The sequence below is a fragment of the Oncorhynchus tshawytscha genome, linkage group LG02 (assembly GCF_018296145.1).
Source record: "Oncorhynchus tshawytscha isolate Ot180627B linkage group LG02, Otsh_v2.0, whole genome shotgun sequence".
NCBI lineage: Eukaryota > Metazoa > Chordata > Actinopteri > Salmoniformes > Salmonidae > Oncorhynchus > Oncorhynchus tshawytscha.
Window position 1 is genome coordinate 50357147 of NC_056430.1, and position 25384 is coordinate 50382530.

General features: G+C 41.4%; 1 protein-coding gene across 1 annotated transcript in view; it reads left to right on the plus strand.

The window, feature by feature from the left end:
- Positions 1-3801: 3801 nt before the first annotated feature.
- Positions 3802-25384, plus strand: part of LOC112267636 (carbohydrate sulfotransferase 11) — a 29354-nt gene continuing 7771 nt past the window's right edge. The window contains exons 1-2 of the mRNA XM_024445837.2: positions 3802-4359; positions 20416-20498. Coding sequence (XP_024301605.2) covers positions 4266-4359; positions 20416-20498 — 177 coding nt within the window. The 5' untranslated portion in view covers positions 3802-4265. The remainder of the gene's footprint in view (positions 4360-20415; positions 20499-25384) is intronic.

Here is a 25384-nt window from a genome sequence, read left to right on the forward strand (position 1 = left end):
AAGTATATTTGAGAAATTACATTTACTTTAGATACTTAAGTGTATATAAAACCAAATCCTTTTATCATTTTACTCATAGTATTTACCTAGGTGGCTCACTTTTACTTGAGTCATTTTCTATTAAGGTATCTTTTTACTTTTACTCAAGTATGACAATTGGGTACTTTTTCCCACCAATGTCTGGAGCTCTAACCCTCCGTTAGTCAACCTTTTCCCTGGGTGTGTTCAGGGTGATACCTGAGTAATTCAAGGCATAAGACAAGTTATTAGAAATGTGTGACAACGAACAATCCAGAGGTTGAATAAAGTGGGAAGTAGACTCTCTTCCGGTTTAGTTATGTATCAACAAAGTCTCAGAGTAGTAGTGCTGATCTAGGACCTGTCCGTACAATCTTATTCATGATGCTCTAAAAGGCCAAACTGACCCTAGGTCAGCACTCCTACTCGGTCTTTGTAGAAATGAGTCCATGTAAATGTATTTATGAGCTAAAAGGCTGATCCTATATAAGCACTCCTACTCTGAGACACGTTTTGAATACAGACCCAGGTAGGGAAAATACTGCTGTTTTGACTGTTTCAAGAACGAGGCTTGTTCTCCATACAGTTGTCTCACTGAGGAAGTTGTGTCAAGGATTGCAAATATGCAAAGCCCCAAAGCCACAGTGTACTTTTGTTACAGGACACAAGGCTGGCAGTTCCTGTGTTGATTCGCGATATGCTATCAATGACGAGACATTAGTCCTGTCCCACTGCAAACCATGACCACAGTTATGGCTGGCCCTCCTTATCAACATGCCCTAACCACACCATATGTTGTAATGAAGGAGTCTTTTGTTAAAATGTCTAATAGAAGGTATTCTGGTTTTACGTGCCATTATGTTATTCTTTTCATCAATCAGTGGTAGTTCACATATTTCCATTGAATGTAATTAAGTTAAGTAGCTTGGATTGCAACCTGAACAGGTAATGTAGTTTGCTGTATTTACAACTGAGTGTTTTTCAAACTTCCTTGAGCTGTAACTGACTCTTGCATCAGTGACTCACTGATCCTATCATTTAGTAAGAATGGATTGATCCTTCCTTATTACTGAGGTAATGAAGCGTTTGTATTTGGGGTTTATTTTCCCACTTCTTCCTCCTATGATCTACTGTGTTGTTCACACAGTGGCAGAGTGCGGGGACATGGACTCAACATTGCCCCCTACTGATGCTTTGGACTATTACATTCTCTGAAAAGCCTAGGTGCTATATAGAGTGAAGCTTTTGAAGGCTTCCATGAGCCTTTATAGGATGTATTTAGACTAGTTTAAAGTGCGACCATTCTACCAAACACCCTCGTATGAATGTGAGCAGTGGATAACTTTGATTCAAAATAAGTAGAGATGTAAAATAAGTAACATTTTCAGTTAGACTGAGTTGCGAATAAGGAGAATCATTTTGTTTCTCCTTGTCTCAACATGTTTCACTTTTATCAATGATGTCCAGCAGGGGACAGCACAGTCTCATATTCCTCTCCAACCACTACCTCCTAGTCCATGAAGGGTTAGTGTGTTCTCATTCCAAAACATCAATCAACTGCCACGGAGTAAAGTGATTTCAGAGAGCATTACTGTTATTCCTACACCCTTCCAATACCAGCCTCCTGGCCCCTAAATTGAGGGTGGTCCAAATTGACAGCCAGTGATCAATTAAGCATGAAAAGGTAATTGTTGTTCATCAGCATGATAAGGGAAAGGTTTTTAGCCCAACCGATAAGAGTTTGCAACTTGTCTAGCTCAAGTGAGAGCAAAACATGTATTTGCATAAAGACCAACACAGTCTGCATATTTTGACTCCTATTGATTTTTTTATTACTCATTGTATGTGTTTGGGACTATTCAAGAAGCACCATTATCAGCTAACACCTTGAACTTTTCCCCCAGAATTACCTTGGAATGGCTGCAGTTTGCTGTACAGTCTGGAAACATGATATTCCCAAATAAACAAATGTACCCTTCTCCTCCTCTGGAGAAAATGTGTTTCCAATGAAACCCTGGAGCCAGTGTAGGGTTTTCAAGGAGGAAGAGGTGGTAACGGGGGGAGGTAAGGAGTGAGCTCATATACCTCAACACTGTCAGAAGGGAGCTCAGCCTTGGACCTGTGTCAAGCGCAGAGCAAGAGACCATGCCAGGCTCTCGCTCACTTGCACTCTGCTGTCACCTTCTCCTTTGCCCTACTAATGCTAAAACAGTTATTACCACAGCAGATTTTTGTATTTTTTTTGCTGGGCAACTCAAGAAAAAATTCTTATTTACAATGACGGCCTACTCCAGCCAAACCCAGGCAACACTGGGCCAATTGTGCACCACCCTATGGGACTCCCAATCACAGCCAGTTGTGATACAGCCTGGATTTGAACCAGTGTGCCTGTAGTGACGCCTCTAGCACTGAGGTGCAGTGTCTTAGGGATCGGCCCATTTTTTTCTATTTTCAAACAGGTCCATCTGCTTTACATTTTAGTCATTTATCAGATGCTCTTATCCAGAGGGACTTACAGTTAGTGCGTTTATCTTAAGATAGCTAGGTGAGACAACCACATATCACAGTCATAGTAAGTACATTTTTCCTCAGTAAAGTAGTTATCAACAAAGGCAGTGCTAGTAGGAAAAGACTAGGAAGGTTTTATTTATTTTAAAATACATTTTTTTTTTGGAGGGGGGTCTAGTTAAACACAACAGACTAATTGGCCTCAGAGCTGACAATGAGCCCTCACCATTATCTCCCTAATAAACTGGCAAGCTTCACACCGTCTCCCTACGAGGGCTCTCGTTTGATCACTTGCATGGCTCCTAATCCACACTGGTTCCAAGCAGGATCTTCTGCTCTGAGACCCAGTGGGAAGCGGAGGTGCCAAATGTCTGGGGGGGTCAAGAGGCAAAGGCTGCTGTACAGGACATGTTACTAGCTCTTAATTAGAAGAAGTACATGCCCCGACCCGAACCTGAGTCCAACGACTGTCATGCCAACAAGTTAATTGTTACGCCAAGAGGTCCGAACATCTTGACAAGGTCGCTAGGTTTTGGGTTAAAGTCGCTACATTACCCTCTTCCTTTGTGAGAGCGTGTCCCCACGCTTCTCTTTACCGTGTCCCTCGTGTGTACACGCCTCTCCAATGGCCCAACTTCTGACACCAATGTAGCAATTTCGGGTCCAGCAACTGTCATGCCAATACCTTAACCGCTATGCCAAGAGGTCAAAACCTCTTGACGAGGTCGCTAGGTATTGAGGTCGCTACTATATGATCAGCAAACAGATTATTCAGTCCCTCTAACAACCGCATGTCCACTTAAGAATGTGTCCCTGATACATGTACAGGTATGCTGTAACTATGAGTAGATTGTTGAATATACATGCCTTTGGTGAGAGGTTACATATACACATGCCGAATGTATAAGAGATGTATAAGTAGGCTGCTATGCAACTATTTGTACCTCGACTGTAATTACACTATAACAGCGTATGTAGCTACCATGTAATACTAAATACTAGAATGCATCATTATCTTACTTTATTACTGATAACGTTTAGTTAGCCACTACTGGTAGATGCAGGGTCAATAAACACATGCCAAATATTGATTGGTTTCTAAAAGGCATTATAGCCTAAATATCACTGTAATCATATCGTTATCAATATCATTGCATTGATAGTGCATTGATACCAGAATGGTTAATTGAATACCGTATCATATTTATTTCCCAAATGTTCCAACGCTTGGGGGTGTATGTAGCAAAAGCGTCACCTGTTCCATACATGTTTCTGGAAAGTAAGGAGTTAACAGCAAAGCTCACATTTGGAAAGATCTTAAGCTCTGAAGGGTTGCTGAAGGGCATTATAAACCCCGTCGTAAGAGAAGTCGATTGCCGTTTTTATTTCGAATAAAATACCTTCTACCCTGGCCAGTAAATGTGTTCAGAACTCAAGCGACTGGCATGGCAAGTTGTGCCTGCAACTAATTGTTTGCTGACTTCACGTAACTGTCGCTCCTTTTGCGGTTGGACTGTTGTAACTTTTCACCGGCGCAGGATATGCGTGGATGTACATCAAAATGATGAATCGCACAAGTAACAACCAGCAATTTGACTTGAAGAAGAGACGGTTCTATCTGTACCCGAGCAATGTACTCGAATCTCCAAATCCCTAACCGTACTTGAGCGTTGAACGGTCCTTTTTCGCATGAACCACAGAAGGACTTGGGTCGGCTTTGTCGTTCCTAAAGATTCAGGATGAGAAAACCCAAAGTTAATCGGATGGTTCTTGCAATGTGCTTGTGGTGTTTTATAATGGTTATATTCTATTTTCACAGCAACCCGAAACCAGGTGAGTCAAATATCCTGCACCAAGCCTTTTATTGTATTCATGAATTTGTCACATTTCAGTACATTGAATGGAATATGCATGTTTTCCCATGTGTTTTGCATACAAAGTTACTTTTGAACTCATCTCTATTAAAACTCTTAAATTGCATATTTTAGGAGTAAAAAAAAAATCCATTGTATTTAGACAATGAATAATATTATAATGTCTCCTGCGTTCTAATACAGTGTGAATAGATGACAGGGGCATGTCATATCCCTACCATGGATGATAGCCAAGTAGCCTACATCCTTCCATGCCAGCACTTATTCACACTTTTCATTATAATGGGTTTAAAAGGCTCGATAGAGGTGTGCACAGTGTACAAAACATTAGGAACACCTATTTCCATGACATAGACTGACCAACATCAATAATCCTTTATTGATGTTGGTCCCATGTGGCTCAGTTGGTGGAGCATGGTGCAACGTCAGGGTTGTGGGTTTGATTCCCACAGGGGACCAGTACAAAAATGCATGCACTCACACTACTGTAAGTTGCTCTTCTCCTAAATTACGTAAATGTCATTTCACTTGTTAAATCCACTTCAATCAGTGTAGATGAAGGGGAGGAGACAGGTTAAAGAAGGATTTTTAAGCCTCGAGACAATTGAGACATGGATTGTGTATGTGTGCCATTCAGAGGGTGAATGGGCAAGACAAAATATTTAAGTACTTCGAAAGGGGTATTGTATTAGGTTCCAGGCACACCGGTTTGAGTGTGTTAAGAACGGCAATGCTGCTGGGTTTTTCAAGCAAACAGTTTCCCGTGTGTATCAAGAATGGTCCACCACCCAAAGGCCATCCAAACAACTTTACATAACTGTGGGAAGCATTGGAGTCAACATGGGCCAGCATCTCTGTGGAATGCTTTCAACACCTTGTAGAGTCCATGCCCCGACGAATTGAGGCTGTTCTGAGGTCAAAATGGGGTGCAACTCAATATTAGAAAGGTGTTCCTAATGTTTTGTACACAATGTATATGCCCATTTACTTAAACAGAAATTCTACTTCAGTGAGAAAGTTTGTCATTGTGCAGACTTAGACCACACGCTATACTACTATAGAAACACGTCTCCTTTCCCTTGCGGTCAGTGAGTAAGCCACAGAGATGATATGTTTAAAGTGTGTTATTGTTGTACGGTGTCTCCACCCCACTCAACAGCTTTCACAACTGTTTTACCTCATGTCCCACCCTCTGTCTCCGTTTCCCGTTGGGACGTAGAGCAGAATGGAGGAAAACTTGAATTACCAGCCTGATTGGTTCAGTGTTTCCTCTGCCATGTGGAATAACGTGGTGAGAGTTTGCTGCTGTCGGTGTATCCGTTCACTGTGAGTCCCGGCCTTCTCCTCTAGCCCCACACTGGTCCCTCTTTGCCCGCACAATGGCCTCATTCAGACATGTCCAACCAAACTCAGTCCATGTGGTCCTACAAGGTAACATTTTGGGCTTTTTCTAAAAACTTTTGAACAGAATGGTCACCTTTTGTGGAGCTCTGTAGGTGTGTGTTGCTCTACTTATGACATTGTTTTTAAGAACGTATTCCGTTTATCAAATCAAAGTCCTAAACTTAAAACGTTGTTGAAATTACCCCCTTTCTATCTAGCCTAATGCCATGAAAGGTTTTGCTCAAGCTAAGGTCAATCAATATGGGTTTGTCACTACTACATGTCTAACCAAAAGGCATTTTACGGGTGCATCTTATTGTAGGTCTTCAGCATGACAGAAGCACAAATGTATGCATGGAGTTCTGTAACAGGAAATGCCTCTGAGCATTCAGATGTCAATAGATCTACGTGAAAGAGCACACTTTCATACCGATGCACAGGTCTGGGTAACAAAATCTGCATCTTTTGCCAAATGAATTTGGATAGGCTTCTAAATGTTGCAGTCGGCCGTGCAGATGAGACTTTGGGAACATTTCCATTTCTAAGTCTGTTTTGTCAGACCCCAGTCTGACGTAGTTGTCTTACTATGTTAACAAAGGGAGAGTATCGTATCACACTGGACAGCATTGTTTAACTTACAAAAAGGGCAGCATCAATTTTCTCCCACTTGCTGAATGGGATTTCTGTGGGATTTCTCATGTTCAAGAAAGATAATTACATAGATTGCACCAGATGCTGGCTATAGCCTCTGATCCCCCTGACCCAGGAGACACAAATAAAATGTTTGTGGTGGCCACGCTAAAATCAATGTGTATTCAACCCAATATACCCTTTGTGGTTTGCAGCGAAAGCCAGTGGATCTTGAGGGTCCGACAAAAAAAGCCTTGGTGGAACAACACGACTTTTGAAAAGATGTGAGACAGCATGTGGCACTAAACCTCAATGGAATGTTATGTCTATAACGCAGACACACTGTCAGGATCCTTCCACCACTAACCTCTCTATATGCCCTGTAAACCAGTGCATGCTTCTGTGGTGTACAAGTCAGAAATATGTTTTACAAGTGGATGGGTGAAAGAAGACACACAAGGCTCCAACCAATGATTTCACTCATTTAGTTCTGTTCTGAGGCCTGATTGCCCTATCTTGGTCCCAACCATAATCATTATGGATAATTAAGGAAACCTGGCTGTAGATCAGTGCTTGGGGCAACTATCAGCTTACACTGTGAAGTTGGTCCCCACCTCATACCTGCCTTGCCTGGGCTTGACTCAAGAGCATTGGGGTCATAAAATACTTATCTGCTCAACACGCGAGTGTCAAAAACAATTGCAGTTCCCCAGACCTATAGAAATATCCTTAGCCACAAATCTGTACATTGTCTTACCTTTTAGAAGAGTAGGAGCACAAAGTGTCTTGAACTTTGTTCTGGGGAATGTTCCAGTCTCTCATATGTTTGTCATTGTTGTTTGACTTCAGTCTAGTACTATGTGTCCCAGAAGAGACACCGACTGACTGTCTGTCATGCAGATCTCGATGGTACTCTCAGGTTGCCAAGTGAAATTAGTTCTGCCTGAGATTGCCGTCAGATCTGTAGCCATCTTGGGATATTGATGACAGTTCAGTTCAGCCCTGCTGTTCCAACCTGTTCTTTTCCCCCTGCCAGTTGCATATTCATGTAGAACACAGGAGGTTGGTGGTACCTTAATTGGGGAGGACAGGCTCGGGTAATGGCTGGAGCGGAATGGGTGGAATGGTATCTGATGCCATTCCATTTGCGCCGTTCCAGCCATTATTATGAGCCGTCCTCCTGCTCAGCATCCTCCAATGATGTAGATCAATCGCTCCAGGATTAGATTAGTTTGTGTGATGTGGGAACACGGATTTCTTGGCTCACTCTGGTTTTGTTCATAATTGGCCTCTATTACTTCCAGCTGCTCTCACCATGGCACAAATCCCTATCTAGGATTGGATTATCTTCTCACACAGAGGACTACTGGGAATAGCAATGGGAATTCTCTCCATCATTTTGTTTTGTGGAATTTTGATGTACTCTGTCAACCCTGTGTTCTTGTTTTGTCCCCAGTTTGGCACTGTCACCTAAATGTTAGCTTTGAAGTTAAAACTGTTCCTAGATCTGTGCTGAAGGTCACTTTATCCCCCCTAGATTGCCCATGCTGACTCAGCAATTTCGCAGATCCCTGTGAAGCGCTTTGAGAGGCTTGTTCTCCTCACTAGGCAAAACACTTGTCTTCTGACCGGCACATAACGGGCGTAGCATGTAAGGTGTTCCCATGTCATCAACCTGGCACGCAATTAAAGACTTCAACCTTGGTGACGATCCAAAGAACCGTCTGGAAGACGGCCCTCGTTGTGGAACACCATAGTCTGCTTTGCTGCTATAGGCAGCCTTGCTACTCTTTTTACCCCCACAAATGTGCCTATACACAATATAAGCCCCCACCTGTTCTGTAATCCATACTATGTGTCTCGGGGAAAGACCAAGACGATACCTGCCCCACATCTGCTTGCACTCTCCTAAGACTCTCACTCTCGTTAAAAAAGGTAACCCCCCACCACCCACGCACCCGTGGATGTGCATTAACACCCTTCACATTAGAGGTCAACCGATTAATCGGAATGGCCGATTTCAAGTTTTCATAACAATCCGAAATCGGTATTTTTGGGCTCCAATTGTTTTGTTTTTTTGTGTGTTTTTTTTACACCTTTATTTAATCTTTATTTAACTGGGCAAGTCAGTTAGGAACACATTCTTATTTTCAATGAGGGTTAACGGTGGGTTAACTGCCTCGTTCAGGGGCAGAAAGACAGATTTTCACCTTGTCAGCTCGGGGGATCCAATCTTGAAACCTTACAGTTAACTAGTCCAACGCAATAACGACCTGCCTCTCCTACCTGCCTCTCGCTTGTTGCACTTGTTAGAAATTAGATATGTAGACGGGCGAGTCGGTCAAGGATCGATTCAGACAAGGTGGTAAATTGTATGACAAGCGACAGTTTATTCAGAGTGAAGATATCTAGAACAGCGTAATTACGGCTCTCCCGCTGGTTCGTACGGAACTGCAGACAAAGAGACCGTTACAATCAGTACACCACTTATATATAGAACAGAAAGTAGGTTGATTCTGGAAGATCGGATCTTTGGATTGGTTCAGCTGGGGTGTAGTCTGTAGTCTTCCGCCATTGGCTCAGTTGTCTGTCCGTCATCGTAGAATCCTCTTCGGGCACACAATGTTCAGCTACAAAGGAGATTATGTGTGTGCGCTAGTTTTGGCAGTTAGTGTAATGCGGGAGCTATCCTGTAGGGGACCCCACAGGCTTTACTTTAAGTTGTAGCCCTGTATTCGCAATAGGTTGGTCACCTGCATAAGAAATAGCATTTCTCTACACACTCCACAAGGAGACTGCCTGTTACGCGAATGCAGTAAGACAAGATAAGTTGCTAGCTAGCATTAAATGTATTTTATAAAAAAACAATCAATCCTAATCACTAGTTAACTACACATGGTTGATGATATTTCTAGATATTATCTAGCGTGTTTTGCGTTGCATATAATCTGACTGAGCATACAAGCATACAAGTATCTGACTGAGTGGTGGTAGGCAGAAGCAGGCGCGTAAACATTCATTCAAACAGCACTTTCGTGCGTTTTGCCAGCAGCTCTTCGTTGTGCGTCAAGCATTGCGCTGTTTATGACTTCAAACCTATCAACTCCCAAGATGAGGCTGGTGTAACCGAAGTGAAATGGATAGCTAGTTAGGGCGCGCTAATAGCGTTTCAAACATCACTCGCTCTGAGCCTTGGGGTGGTTGTTTCCCTTGCTCTGCACGGGTAATGCTGCTTCGATGTGGTGGCTGTTGTCGTTGTGTTGCTGGTTGGAGCCCAGCGAGGAGAGGGACGGAAGCTATACTGTTACACTGGCAATACTAAAGTGCCTATAAGAACATCCAATAGTCAAAGGTTAATGAAATACAAATGGTATAGAGGGAAATAGTCCTATAATAACTACAACCTAAAACTTCTTACCTGGGAATATTGAAGACACATGTTAAAAGGAACCACCAGCTTTCATATGTTCTCATGTTCTGAGCAAGAAACTGAAACATTAGCTTTCATACATAGCACATATTGCACTTTTACGTTCTTCTCCAACACTTTGTTTTTGCATTATTTAAACCAAATTGAACATGTTTCATTATCTACTTGAGGCTAAATAGATTTGATTGATGTATTATATTAAGTTAAAATAAGTGTTCATTCAGTATTGTTGTAATTGTCATTATTACAAATTTAAAAAAATTTAATCGGCCGATTAATCGGTATCGGCTTGTTTGGTCCTCCAATAATCAGTATCAGCGTTGAAAAAATCATAATCTGTCGACCTCTACTTCACATACATTGCAGCAGCAGCGGGGATCGGCCTCCACACAGCAGTGTCTCTCTCAGTAAAGCGCCTCTCTTTGGCAGACCTGGAGAGCCCGAGGAGGGGGATGGGGCCCCTGCTCCCCGAGGGATTTCCACACAGAGCAGCGTTCATGGCAGGGACAGGAGAAACACACATTGGCCTTTCTACATTCTGCATCTCCTAAGATCTTGCTACTGTACCAGAAAGGGAGAGTGGGAAAGAGAGAGGATCAGCATGGGTTCTAACTTCACAGTGTTAGCTAATAGGACTTGGTCAGCTCACATTAAATGGGTTTTTGGTTGAGTGCAATGAACACCTTTATAGAGTACCACGGCATGAGTCATAATACCCATAAAACCATGTGGTCAAAAAAAGAAATGATTCCAATCGTTTTTCCACCATACATTTTTCCCATAGGGATTTTAGAAACACTTAAAATAAGGGCTGTGTTTCATGTAGGCTTAGCCTGGCATGACGTTTTAATAACCGTGTAAATCTTTTCAGGACAAGGTGACTTATCAATATACAGTATGCGGCTGTATTTACTCCCCCAAAATGAAATGCTAATTAGCTGCTAATGTGGCTATCATATAGAACTACAAATGCCATGATGATATGGATGAGACTGCCGAATACAAGCAATGTTAAGAATCTCTGGATTAACTATCTAATGTTAGCTAAATTTAGTAATTAATACATTGGCTACATTTCTTTAAATTGACAATTCTGTAAACTGTTTAAAACTGTTTAAAATTTGAAGTTTTAAATTGACTAAATACCTGTTAGCAAAGGTGTCAGCTAGAGATGGCGTGCAGGAGCTTTCAAGGATTTGTGGTCTTGCACAATGTCTACTTTGATGCTAATTAGCATTTTTGAATCTGAGAGTAAATAGAGCCAAATATATTGATAAAACTCATCTTGTCTGATTGAGATTTAACTGGTTATCAAAATGTCACGCAAACGTAAGCCGACATGAAACACAGCCCTTATTTTAAGTGTTTCTAAAATTCCCTATGGGAAAAATGAATCGTGGAAAAATGATTGGAACCATTTCCCTGTTTGACCGCTAGGTTTTATGGGTATTATGACACATCCACTGTGGGGCTCTATTAGGTAGACAAGTCTGTACTTGGGTTAATTTTTTTGTCACTTAACTAGCAGATCTTTTTATTTATCCGTTATTTTACCAGGTAAGTTGACTGAGAACACGTTCTCATTTGCAGCAACGACCTGGGGAATAGTTACAGGGGAGAGGAGGAGGATGAATGAGCCAATTGTAAACTGGGGATTATTAGGTGACTGTGATGGTTTGAGGGCCAGATTGGGAATTTAGCCAGGATACCGGGGTTAACACCCCTACTCTTACGATAAGTGCCATGGGATCTTTAATGACCTCAGAGAGTCAGGACACCCATTTAACGTCCCATCCGAAAGACAGCACCCTACACAGGGCAGTGTCCCCAATCACTGCCCTGGGGCATTGGGATAATAAAAAAAATAGACCAGAGGAAAGAGTGCCTCATACTGGCCCTCCAACACCAGGTCTCCCATCCAGGAACTGACCAGGACCAACCCTGCTTAGCTTTAGAAGCAAGCAAGAAACAATCTTATTCTGAGCAATACTCAGTCAACATATACAATGAGCAATTTTTGGGGTTTACTTATCTTCCGTAATTGGATGGGAAACTCCTGAACGTATTGCTCATTAGTTTTCATCCGAATAAATTTTAATTCATCAGAAGAATAGCAAATATAGTGATTTGTAGATTTTTTGTGTAACTTTCCATGGTTGTAGAATGATAATAACTAGTGCTGTGACAATACCAGTATCGCATTTGTTTGTTTTTTTCATGGCAAAAATTAAAACACGAAGCAGACCAATTTGGTACTTTAAAACCTGCTGTTTGTAAAATATTGTGTGCTGTAGCTTGGAAAATAAATTAAAATGACTAGAAGACAACATAATGATGTCTGTTTCCAACATTATGACTGTTTTCCTAAATAAGTTACATTCACTTCATGTTTTATTTCCTTGCCACGATACTAATAAGTATAGAGATACTGGTATCGTCCCGGCCCTAATAATAACAACAGGAAGTTAAGGTACTAAGAGCGCATTGATTCAATGTGTCATCTCTGCTCGTTCCTGGTATACAGTAGCTATAGTCATCACATTCTGCCAGGTCCTGCTTCGCATATTCAAAAATAGTACTGACGTCACCTGTACTCCTGGCATTTAATTAGGGAAAAAATGAAAATGTTTGGGAGGGGTCATATTTAAAATGTGTGCTGCCTTGACTGACAGTGGCAATTTCCATAAGGAAGTTGTAATGTGTTTATAAAACAGTTTGAAATACATCAATGTACTGTATCACTGTTCACCACAAAATGCCCCCACACCTTGGCACACGCTAGGCAAGGGCCAGGCCAAAGTGACAACATTACCCTTTGGAGACCCGTTCTCTCTCTATTACTGTACAAGTTGACTCCACTGGCAACACCTTTTTTATCATCAACATTATTTAAGCATCAACATTATTTTTGTCATTGTGATTGGCCCACAAATGGTAAAGCTATGTCTGTAGAGAAAGTAACCTTTAAATGGTCTTCTATACTGAACAAAAATATAAACCCAATGTAAGTGTTGGTCCCATGTTTCATGAGCTGAAATAAAATATCCCAGAAATGTTCCATACACACAAAAAAAGTATTTCTCTAAATTTTGTGCACAAATTTGGTTACATCCCTGTTAGTGAGCATTTCTCCTTTGCCAAGATAATCCATCCACCTGACAGGTGCGGCATATCAAGAAGCTGATCAAACAGCCGGATCATTACACGGGTGCACCTTGTGCTGGGGACAATAAAAGGCTACTAAAAAGTGCAATTTTGTCACACAACACAATACCACAGATATCTCAAGTTTTGAGGGAGCATGCAATTGACATGCTGACTGCAGGAATGCCCACCAGAGCTGTTGCCAGATAATTTCATGTTAATTTCTCTACCATAAGCCGCCTCCAACATCGTTTTATAGAATTTGGTAGTACGTCCACTCCAGCCCAGGACCTCCACATCCGGCTTCTTCACCTGCGGGATCGATTATATATTTGGTCAGTATAATTTCAAGTTCCACAGTCATGTGTAATCCACAGTAAGGTGAAATGCCTTTCTTGCAAGCTGTAAACCCAACAATGCAATGATCAATATCAATGTGGTACTAAAAATAACATAAGGTAGAACAAAAACACACGAGAAATAAAAAATAAGAAGAAGAACACGAGAAAGTAAGAAGTTACTGTATATAAAGGTCAATTGTTCAGCATTTGTTGTTTCTCCACACAAATAACATGTCATTTCTATTAGCAAGACATCAGTTAGCAAGACATCAGCAAGTTTTCAAAAAATATTATATTTTGCAGTTATTCAGATCTAGCTTACCAACTTAGTAGCTGTTGGGTTTATAGGTTATCCCCAGCTACAGTGGTCTACAGTATATCTTTCCCGCATGCCTTGCTCTGGTATGGAGAGTGTGAGTGTGTTCATTGTTCACAAGTGGCTTGACATTCAGACATGCCGAGTCTCACATGGGCGTGGAGAGAGAGACACACACATCGTCCGTTTACCTTTTTCCTTGCCACACATACATACATTTCCCTCTATACTCTTCATGTTACAAAAGTAGTATTCAATTGCCTTTATCCTTGGTGGAACTACCATGTAATGCAGAAACAGCATTGTAGACCACAGTGGCTGTCCCTGACCTTTAAATGAACCCTAACCTTAACTAAACCCTTAACCATGACCCTAACCTTAACCTATTTTTAACCAATTTTAAAATTAAATATTGGTTTGCAGGTCAGGAGTGTGCATATAGCATTTCCCCTCCTTGAGCCTGCCGCACACGTTGCTTCCTGCTTATACGGTGTATCTCTATAAAGTCACTCACTCCTGACTCATGTCACAACAGCATCATCAAATTGGATCTAATGCTGCTTAGCCTAATGGGTATATATAGAGCTTGAAGCTCAACAGCCTTATAAATATTGCGATAGCATGCTATTGGTTGATTGGATTGGGATCGGACAAGATTAAGCTGTCAGAGCCAGTCCATTCAATGTGATAGCATGAATGCTAAGAAACAAAACATTTTTCCTTAGCCATTCTTTACACTATATCTTCTTTAGCATATTACCTCAGGACTCCTAGAGTATATACCGTGCACACGCACAAGGCACCTATTCTTAACTCTCCCTCATCCTTGTTGCAGGTGAAGGTTTGATTGCGTGGCAGTCTTACTCTGCTGGATTCCTGATGCACCCAACCTTTCCTCTTCTGTCAGTGTGTGTGTGTTGAAGTTAATCCACCCTGCAGTTAGGTGTCACTTTCCTCCCTCTTTTAGAACGTATGCCTTTTGGGTTAATCCAGCCACAGAACATTGAGTTGTGTCGTTTACAGACATGGGGCACCTGGTTTCAAGTTTTAATGTCATGTGCACAAGTATAGTGAATTGCCTTTGTTGCAAGCTCTAAACCCAACATTGCGGTAATCAATATTAATGTATCACTAAAAATAACATAAGGTAGAACAAAATGACAAAATAAATAAAAATAAGAAATAAGAACATGAGAGAGTAAGAAGCTATATACAGGGTCACTTTCAATACCATATTTACATTGTGCAGGGATACTGGAGTGATAGTTACTGTAGATACTGTATGTATAGGGGTAAGGCATCAGAATATATGATAAACAGAGTAGCAGCAGCGTAAATGATGATTGCATGTGAGTGTAGTTAGTATAAATGTGTGCATCAGTGTGTAGAGTCCTGTGAGTGTCTACAGAGACAGTCCAAAATACACATTTAACACAAGGGTCAAGTCAGATAGCCTGTTGAGCCATTCTGTTATCTATTTAGCAGTCATATGACTTGGGAATAGAAGCTGTTCAGGAGCCTGTTGGTGTCAGACTTGATGCACTGGTACTGCTTGCCGTGCGGAAGCAGAGTCTTTAACGATTTTCCGGAATTTCCTTTCACATCGCCTGATATAGAGGTCCTGGATGGCAGGGAGCTCGGCCCCAGTGATGTACTGGGCTGTATACACCGCCCTCTGTAGCGCCATGTGATCGAGGGCGGTGCAGTTGCCATACCAAGCAGTGATGTAATCAGTCACAATGCTCTCAATGGTGCAGCTATATAACTTTTTGAGGATTTGAGGGCCCATTCCAAACCTTTTCAACCTCCCGAGGGGGAAGAGGCGCTGTCACGCCTTCTTCATGACTGTACGTGTGTGAGTGGACCATTTTATGTCCTTAGTGATTTGGAGACCGAGGAACTTGAAGTTCTCGAACCGCTCCACTTAAAGGAGCAGTTCTCTCTGTGGGTCTAACCCCAAGAAGTTCTGGAAGACGGTGAAATACCTTGAGAATAAACCCTCCTCCTCACAGTTGCCCATGTCACTTAATGTTGATAATCTGGTAGTTACTGTGGCTGAGCTCATTTATCAACACTTCATTAAGTCAGGATTCCTATTTGACTCAGCCACGTCTCCTTGCCCGTCCAACACTTCCTCATCTCCCAGCCCTTCTGGGAGCGACTAACCCTGATGCTCCTCCCTCTTTTCCCCCTGACCCGCTAAACAGCTTCTCCCTTCAGGCGGTCTCTGAGTCTGATGTGCTAAAGGAGCTCCTTAAAAGTTGACCCCCCAAAAAAACATCTGGGTCTGATGGTTTAGATCCTTTCTTCTTTAAGTTTGCTGCCCCTATCATCGCCGAGCCTATTGCTGACCTTTTTAACCTGCCTCTCCTCTCTGGGGAGGTTCCCAGTGCTTGGAAGGCAGCCACGTTGCGTTCCTTATTTAAAAGGGAGATCAAGCTGATCCTAACTGTTATAGTCCTATCTATTTTGCCCTGTTTGTCAAAAGTATTTGAAAAACTTGTCAATAATCAACTGACTTGCTTTCTTGATGTCTATAGTATTCTCTCTGGTATGCAATCTGCTTTCCACTCAGGTTATGGATGTGTCACTGCAACCTTAAAGGTCTTAAATTATGTCACCACTGCACTTGACTCTAAGCAATATTGCTGCTATATTTATTGACATGGCCAAAGCTTTCTCTGCTTTTAACCTTGTTCTGAACACCTCCAAAGCAAAGGTCATGGGGTTCGGGAAGAAGAATGTCTCTACCTTCTTGCCCTTCATGCTCTCGTCAGTGCCTAACAATGTTTGCACCATGTTTGTATTGCTACCATGTTGTGTTGCTGCCATGTTGTGTTGTTGTCATGTGTTGCTACAATTGTTTTGTTGCTACCATTGTTGTGTTGTCTTACGTCTCTCTTTATGTAATGTTGTGGTGCCTCTTTTGTCGTGATGTGTGTTTTGTCCTACTTTAAAAAATGGTTTTATCCCAGCCCTCATCCCCACAGGAGGCCTTTTGCCTTGGTAGGCCATCATTGTAAATAAGAATGTTATCTTAATTGACTTGCCTAGTTAAATAAAGGTTAAATACAAATAAAATAAATAAACATACCACAATGTATATTTATATTTTCTCTGTGTGATGTCTCTCCTCTCTGGGGAGGTTCCCAGTGCTTAGAATGCAGCCACGTTGCGTCCTTTATTTAAAGAGGGAGCTCAAGCTGATCCTAACTGTTATAGGACAATTTCTATCTTAAAGTTTCCTCTTAAAACGGACGAAATGCATAGTCATTTGCTTCGGGTTAGTCTCACCATACCATACTCCCATACTCCTGAAATCGAGGCTAGCGTTGGGTCAACACACAGATGCCACTTCAAATTGTGATGCCAAGTCTTAAACCAGTTCTCTTCCATTAAAGAATATGAATTGTGAATTCTCCCAGTAAAGAAAAAACTGACAAAATATTGAAAATGCTAGTTTTGCCAAGTGTCAAACACTGCATGTCTCAGCTGGTCTTTTATGCCGTAAAATCACATCTCAAGTGTTGCAGTCAATTGTAAAGTGGAATAAGAAAATTCAGGCGATACAAATGTATACAGTGATACAAATTTATGACGGTCGTAACTTCGCAGGTAGAAAGTCTCCTCAATTCCTTTTGACAGGTTTGAGAAGTGCCTCCGTATAGCTTTACTCGAGAGTTGAAACATGTCGGACCACTGTCAGAAGAGGCCCTCTCTTTCTCTTTGAACTGGACAGAGACTGACTGCTTTTACGGCCTAAACAGGGCTGAGTTAGTACCAGTCATATTGACTTGGAACAGCGGAGGTCGTTAAAGCAGGGGATAATATATTCAAATCGGGTATACTGAAAGCAGGTGGACAGGTCTTACGAGCTGGGAATGACTGTGTAAAATGTCATCTGTGTATATGTAGCCCCATACCTTTTTTCAATGTCTTGATGCAAGGACTAAGAACACACCAGATGGCCTTTACACTGCTAGAAGAGAAGTGTTTCCTGAAAATGTTATGGCATGGTTACAGTATGTGCTTCAGCTGTTTGCAATGTCCTTAAACTTAACATAAACACTGTCTTGCGTTTGCCAAAAGATCTGAACATATAGAAACATACGGGATGACTGTATAAACATCTTTTCTGAATGTTGATGTCCTCTTGAAGTCATGTGCTGAGGGATCTCTGGTGTGTAGTGAGTAGACTGCACAAACTGGTTGAATGGTAAAAACTGGTTTAATAAACATTGTTTCCAGGTCATTTGAACAACAAACAAATGTATGTGATGTTGAATTAATGTGGAACTGATTGGGTTTGAAAAAAAGTCATCAACGTAAGGGAATTTCGTCTTTATTTCACACAACATTGAACCTAAATCCAATCACGTGGTCATTTTTGTTGTTGAATTCACGTTAGTTGACAACTAAACCGAATGTAAAACAAAACTAGACGTTGAAATGACTTCTGTGCCCGGTGGGTAAAACTCAACGGACACTATGAAAGCTTAACCCAAGTTTATTCTTCCCAGAGGATCAATACAGCTGCATTAGACAAAGACATTTTCACAGAAGAACTGATATTTAACCCTTCCTCCTAGGCTGAGTCTCCTCCTACACATCTGAACAGACAACGCATCTCTGTTGCTAGACAGAACCTTTGTGATATCTGTTCTTCCTCACTTCCATTGACCTCTACCCCAAATTCCTCACTCCTCCCCAACTCAAGGCTGTCATGGTGATTGGTACCAGACTGTGTCTCTTCTCCCAGAGGATCCCTCCCATAGGATCCCTGATGTCTAACAATAACATATCCTGACATAATGTAAACCATTATACATTACCCTCTCTTCCTCAGTGACATGAATAAGTGTATTTCATATTCTCAGAACCCAACAGTAGTGACTAGTACGAGAATGTTACATTTTTGTGGAGGAGACGCAGGGAGTCAGAAAGCAGGTGCAGCCTGTGAGTTTAATAGGAACGAACATGGACTGAATACAAAAACAGGAGTAGCGTCTAAACATGAAAACAGGAAACAATACTACCTAATGGGTGATACAACGGAGTGCTAGATAAAAGGGAAGTAATCAGGTAGTAATAATGTCCAGGTGTGCCTCATGATGGGGCGCAGGTGTGAGTAATGATGGTTGCCAGGTGAGCGTAATGATGGGTTGCCAGGACCGGCGGTTAGTAGACTGGTGACGTTGAGTGCCGTAGCGGGAGTAGACGTGACAATTTTAGACCAAACTACAGTAGTTGGGTGCATAGGAAGACTGTATGCCACCAGTTGTAGTCTCTCCAGTCTAAATCTTTCCACCAGACTGGTGTACTGTATGGTGGCTAAGTTGGTCCTGTTGACCTCCTTAGTGTTGCAGTGCGTGTTTGTGTGTTCCACTCATTTGGTCAGAGTGACACATCAGTTTGTTTTATCCTTTTCATACTTTTATGTTCAATCCCAGTCATATTTAGTTTTTTAATTAGCTACTGGAAGTCTTGCTAATTAATTTAAGTTTTAAGCAAATTATTCTCAGTCGGTGAATGCTCCAGTCTTGTACAGTAACATTAAGGAATAAATTGGTGCCATTTATGATGTCGGATTTCTGAAGACGTGCTTGATGGCACTGAAACACAGACAATTATCTCAGCCATGCCCTGTCTGGCTGCACCCTCACCAACCCTCCCCTGTCTCGAGAGACCATGTCTGTGACTCTTTGTCTCTCTCAATTCCGATGTGAAGGTTTCTTGTCAACCCACACTGTCTGACAAATGTGATTTTTTTTTTACCAAACACAGTAAATTGCATGCTTGCACCGCCAACCATTTTGTTTTTATAGAACATCACATGAGCCACAGCATGCGAAACAGAGGCTACGACAACAACAGCCTATACAACAACAATCTACATGCCACGTCATGTAACTCTAAAGTAGTCCCAGAGGCTTCCTACCTCTGTTTATCCTCCATCTGCTCTCTTGGTTTTCTATGATTGCAAGCAAATTTTCACCCTTTTTCGCTTCATACTTCCTTCCACCTCCTCCTCTGCTCCCATAAAGGAGTGCTGTTTTCAGTAGTGTTGCTGCCTTGTATGTTTAGGAGAGAGCTACAGTAAAAGATACAGTAGTCTGAATGGATGCACAGTCCTTTTTGAGGCCTGGTTTTACATAAAATACCCTCTCTTTTCTCTGTGTGCTTCTATGACAACCTGTAGGTTGTATGTAAGTGTTGTATGGAATGTAGTTTGGGTGTGCGCACCTCTTTGTTAGTGTTTAATGACCCTCAGGTGTGTAGTAGTGTGTACAGTATGTAAAAAATTACACATGGGTGAGTTTCTCTTTCTGGTCTCCATATGACTCAACTGTATTTGTGACTTTCTATTAGGCTATGTTAAAGTCTCTGATTGTGATTACATTCATACCTTTACATTTAACATGATTCAATGATTATCTTTCTTGCCCTTTTTTAGGAAGTTGCACATTTTCACTAACACTAACTAAACTATGGCACGGATGTAAAATACATTTTGCCCTAGTTTCAACTAGGCTGTGTCAGAGTGGTCGCTTATCAAGCATTGGGCTCAACACTAAACAATCATGACATTTGCATTCAGATTGAAAGTTCAGTAATAACTTGCCATACCTGATGATTTGCCACAATGGCATAACATGGAGTGTGTGGATACCAATTTAGAATGCAGCAGAGATGGCTAGCGTTCTTGAGTGTGTACTATAGGTAATCTGCCTGTACTGACCTAGATGTGTGTACCTGTGTGTGTTTTTTCAGCCTCAGCGCAGGGCAGTGGGAGGAGCAGCGGCCAGGGAAAGTCAGGGAGAAGTCCACTCCAGATGCTCTATGACAGTGACCAGGTAAGTCCCGCCCACCACCAGGTAGCCTTCACATCATTGGCTGATGAATTTATAGCTACATGAATGTTGATAACCACTGAACTTGTTTTGCTCATGTTGTGTGAGTTTTTCAAGTTTTTTTTTTAAATATTCGGAGCCTTTGCTGTTTACTTGCTGAAAGTTCTGTATAATGTGAGATAGTTAACCTCATTGGTTGAGGAAAGCTGACATTTAATTCTGCTGCTGCTGCGCTCTCTCGTTGAATGACAGCAAACACTTAATTGAAGAATCCCGTCCATATTTCCCACCCCTACTGTTGACCTACTGTATCACCGCGAAGGGTTGTAGACTTCGGCTACCGAACTTCAATTTACCTCATGAAAACATTTTGTGTGCGCGGACAGCCGAAATCTCGAATTAATATATGCGTGATCTGTTTCATGTTTCATTCCATCTCTGATGTGAATGGTTTGTCTGTAAAAGCAGATTTAGATTAAATCATAACTATTAAGCCCACATTGCACTACAGATGTACCTTAAGCTACAAGGGTCGGGTGTCTTGAAATCTGTACATCTTAAGCCTTTGAAACTGTCTGCTGTAGTTACCGGTGACAGTCAGTGATTGACACAGGTGCGACCCTTGACCTTTTTTTGAGGTTTGTTTACTGTCTAGTACAGCTCTTTTGAAGTTACTCATCAGACAAAAGTTCAAACGTCTGCGTAAAATTTCACCGCAGAAAATTATTTGAAGATGATTCATTCCTAGCCCTGACTTGGCGATTCCAGACTGCAGTCAGACATTGGTTAGCAAAATACAATTATTTTAGATGCTTAGGATGAAAAAAGATGAGTTATAATGCAAAGCGAGTTCACACAGTTATTTTTGCCTGCTTCTCAGGTGTGGTAGGCATAAAACCATCTTGTTCAAAATAAAATAACTGACATAGATGCTAGCAAAGTTACAATCTCCCCCTCTCTCTCCCTCCCTCTTTTGACTTGTCATACCACTGTTGAAAAAAAGTCCAGACAGTGATAGGGTGCAGTATAAAGTTTCCTATAAATAGTTAGGGATTAACATGGGTAACTGGGATCCCGGGACTGTCCCAGGAACACTCTTCACATTTCCTGAAAAAATTGAATGACAAGATCTGGGAAATTACAAAAAAAACGTTTCCAATGTTGCACTTCTGCAATACTACAAAATACACGACATGCGCAGCAGCAGATTAGCAAAAAATAAAATGCCACCTTATCCGAACAGGTTGTCGCATGGAAGCCTTAAACCTAGTGTATTTACTTCACACAAAGTCACCATAAATTCAAAGCACACTGTTACATTCGTTGTTTGAAGGATTGGACCAAGGTGCAGCGTGGAAAGAATTCATCATATTTATTAAAGTGAACCAGCAACAAAACAAAATAAAGAGTAACGAAACGTCCAACTAAATATGATCACCAATCAGAGACAACAAAAGACAGCTGCCTCTGATTGGGAACCATACCAGGCCAACATAGAAATATACAAACTAGAGTACCCACCCTAGTCACACCCTGATCTAACCAAAATAGAGAATAAAAAGGCTCTCTAAGGTCAGGGCGTGACACACAAGCATAATTGATACTGCAGTACTGCACACACACCAGAATGCAGTTTATAAGCCCTACAATAAACCCCTACAGTATGGCCTATAAAATAACGTGTGCCTCTTTGAGCTGTCATTGTGGATCTTCAGACAGTCACAAATTTAATCTGCACAATTCACTACATAGGCATCTCTGTCTGTTAACAATTCACGAGGGGAAATTCTAACTTCTCCTGTCCTACAGCCTAAGCTATTTTCCTATCCAGTCCCGATCCCACTGAAACCCAAAATCCTGAGTCCTGTCCCTCATGAAAATTCCTAACCTTATTCTGTAATCGCCTATGGCTGTCAAAATACCGTTATAACATTTTCCCTGCTTCTCTGCGCTGTCTCGTACTTGCTGCCCATATGAGAGCTTCAGTAGAGAATGTGTGATCAACAAACGGTATGAGAGTAGATATGGATATTTTTATCTTGACATTTAAACTTTTTCCACTCTTCAGCTCCCGGTTATTCATGAGCTGATCTGCAAGCTGTATAATCATCAACTTGATTTTGCCAAATAGAGGAGATATTCTGACATTCGTTGAAGGAGGTTACCTAGCAAGCGTAGCAACTTTGGTCGTTTGACCTTTGTTTGACTGCCGTTGCAAACTTTGTTTGATTCTACAACGCTTTATTTGGGGTGCGTCCTGGGGGCCTCCGTGTCGAGATAGCCTACCGCTGAAATGCGATGAATTAATTGAGGAACATGATAACGCTCAGAATTTATGAATGGCCTGTTTTGCAATTCACAACAATGGCATTGTCGATCAAAGATAGTTACTATAACATTACTAAAATATCTGTTTAATTTGCTCTGAAATCTTTCCATAGTGGCACAACCAAGCCGGTGCAGCGCCCCTCTTAACCCTGGCATAGTGACCATATCTTTGTTTGAAACACTTTAAGTGGGTAATTCTTTACGTGGGTATTTTTGCGGTATTTCCCCGGACTCTCTCTGTTAGTAGGAATTATTCCCGGTATTTAAACTCCAGTATTTAAACGGGAAAATATGAATCCCTAATAAGTAGCCTATAGAGTTGTACTTTATAGGCTACTTAAATACCGCATGGCATTCTTCTTCTAAACAAACATCTATACAGTGTATCACTATGACGGTTTGACATTCTGGTGTCAGCAGAGGCAAAAAGCTAACCTGTGGCCTGGAACTCTCTGCAATTACTTTTCATCAACACAAGGTTCGCTAAAACCTTATGGCAACATTTTACATTACATGGGCATTACTCCAGGGTAATTGTAATGTAGAAAACATACATAGTTCCGGGATGTGTTTGTATGTACAGGTTGTGGTATATTATACAGTATGACATTACGTAGGGACTGTTCCAGAACTATGACTCGGAGAGAATGTGAGAGAAATTAGCTTGGCTGTTGCCAATTAAATCATACAGGGAGGGTAGTCTGAGGCTCATGCCAAATGACAGAACTGCTTGAGACATTATTTACTTATAATCCCTTGCAGTTTTCTTTTTGTTATTTTGCACTTAGCTTGTCCAAAGTGGAACTCTGTGCTCTTGCTATACTTTGAGGAAATGTGTTTGAGTTTATGCAGGCAGCAAGCAAAAATGGTGGAAGATTTTAACAAATATTATTCTGATTTGTCTAACTTTAGTTTTGGAACACGGAAGGGTGTAATTACTTTATACTGGAAATGTAACTTAGGCAAAGGTTTTACAATGCATGGAGAGTTGACCTTGCATGCTTAAGTTACCCTTATATGCTGACTACCCTTATATGCTGACTACACTGGCCATGCACGTACGTCCGCATGCGCCATCGCAAGCATTTAGATTTTGTTCATCCATACCAGACGCGATCATGACTCGCAGGTAAAAATATTTAAACCAACTGTGAACCAACTATATTAATTGTGGGTCATGTCAAACACACATGAAATATTCATGGACATTTATCTAGCCTCTATTGCTAACTTATTTGTCCTGGGAGATAAATATTGAGTTGTTATTTTACCAATGTACGATAACCAGAAGATGGTGGCTAGTTGATCAACAGGATTTTCACCCCAGGTCGAGGGCTTTGAAAACAGGGTTAAACTCCAGAATGGAGACCTCTCTCTCACCATTACCTCAGCTGGGCTACTATGAGTGTATCTGCAATAACAACATTTTACAGGATGTAGAACTAGTCGTTTTGGTCCCCAATGTAAAATCTGCTCATGTTGGAGATAACGTGAAGCTTACTTGCCACGGCTCAACTGAAAAACAAACTCCTGACTAGGGTTTGGACACTTTCCGTGGGAATTAATGGAAATATATGCAAATTAACATTAATACCATTTAAATGTAGATGTTTTTAGCATTGGATATATTTACCATATCATATAGAGACAGAAACATAAACCTTTTACCTTATCATAAGTTGATATAATTGCAAATGATTCAATCCTTCCAGTAGAAAAAAATAAAAACAAATTGTTACGAATTAAACTTTAATTAAATGAGTTGACTCTTCACATGGGATGATTTCACTGAACAACAAAAGAATATTGAATGATTCCCAATGATCCATCGCATCTCCCAAAAACGTTTTCAACATACATCTGTAAAATGATAGTCTAGAAACTAAAGCTTTGGTTGTCTTCCTCTCAGGCTTCCATGTCTTCTTCCTGGACCTCCTCAATGTCCACCTTTTGAACATCAGACTCTGAGGCCTCATCTTCACTGTCACTTTACAACCTTGTTGAGGATGGCTTGTTGTCAGGCTCAAAAAGCCTCAAATTTGCCCGGATGGCCACCAATTTTTCAACCCTTGTACTGGTCAGCCTGTTGCATGCTTTGGTGTGTGTGTTCCCAAACAAGGAACAGTTGCGCTCTGAGGCGGCTGATGTTGGTGGGATTTGAAGGATGATGAAGGCAACAGGGGACAGAGCCTCAGATCCACAAAGTCCCTTCCACCAGGTGGCTGATGAGATATGTTGGCACGACTGCCATATTGCATCTCCATCCCAAAGCCCTTGCTTGAAAGTATACTTCACCAGAATGCCAAGAACCTTGCCCTCATCCAGGCCAAGGTGGTGAGACACGGTAGTGATGACACAATAGGCCTTGTTGATCTCTGCACCAGACAGGATGCCCTTGCCAGCATACTTGGGGTCCAACATGTACGCTGCAGCATGTATGGGCTTCAGGCAGAAGTCTTCACGCTTTTTGATGTATTTCAGAACTATAGTTTCCTCTGCATGGAGCAATAGTGTAGTGGGCAGGGCAGTACGGATTTCTTCTCTTACATCTGCAAGCAGAG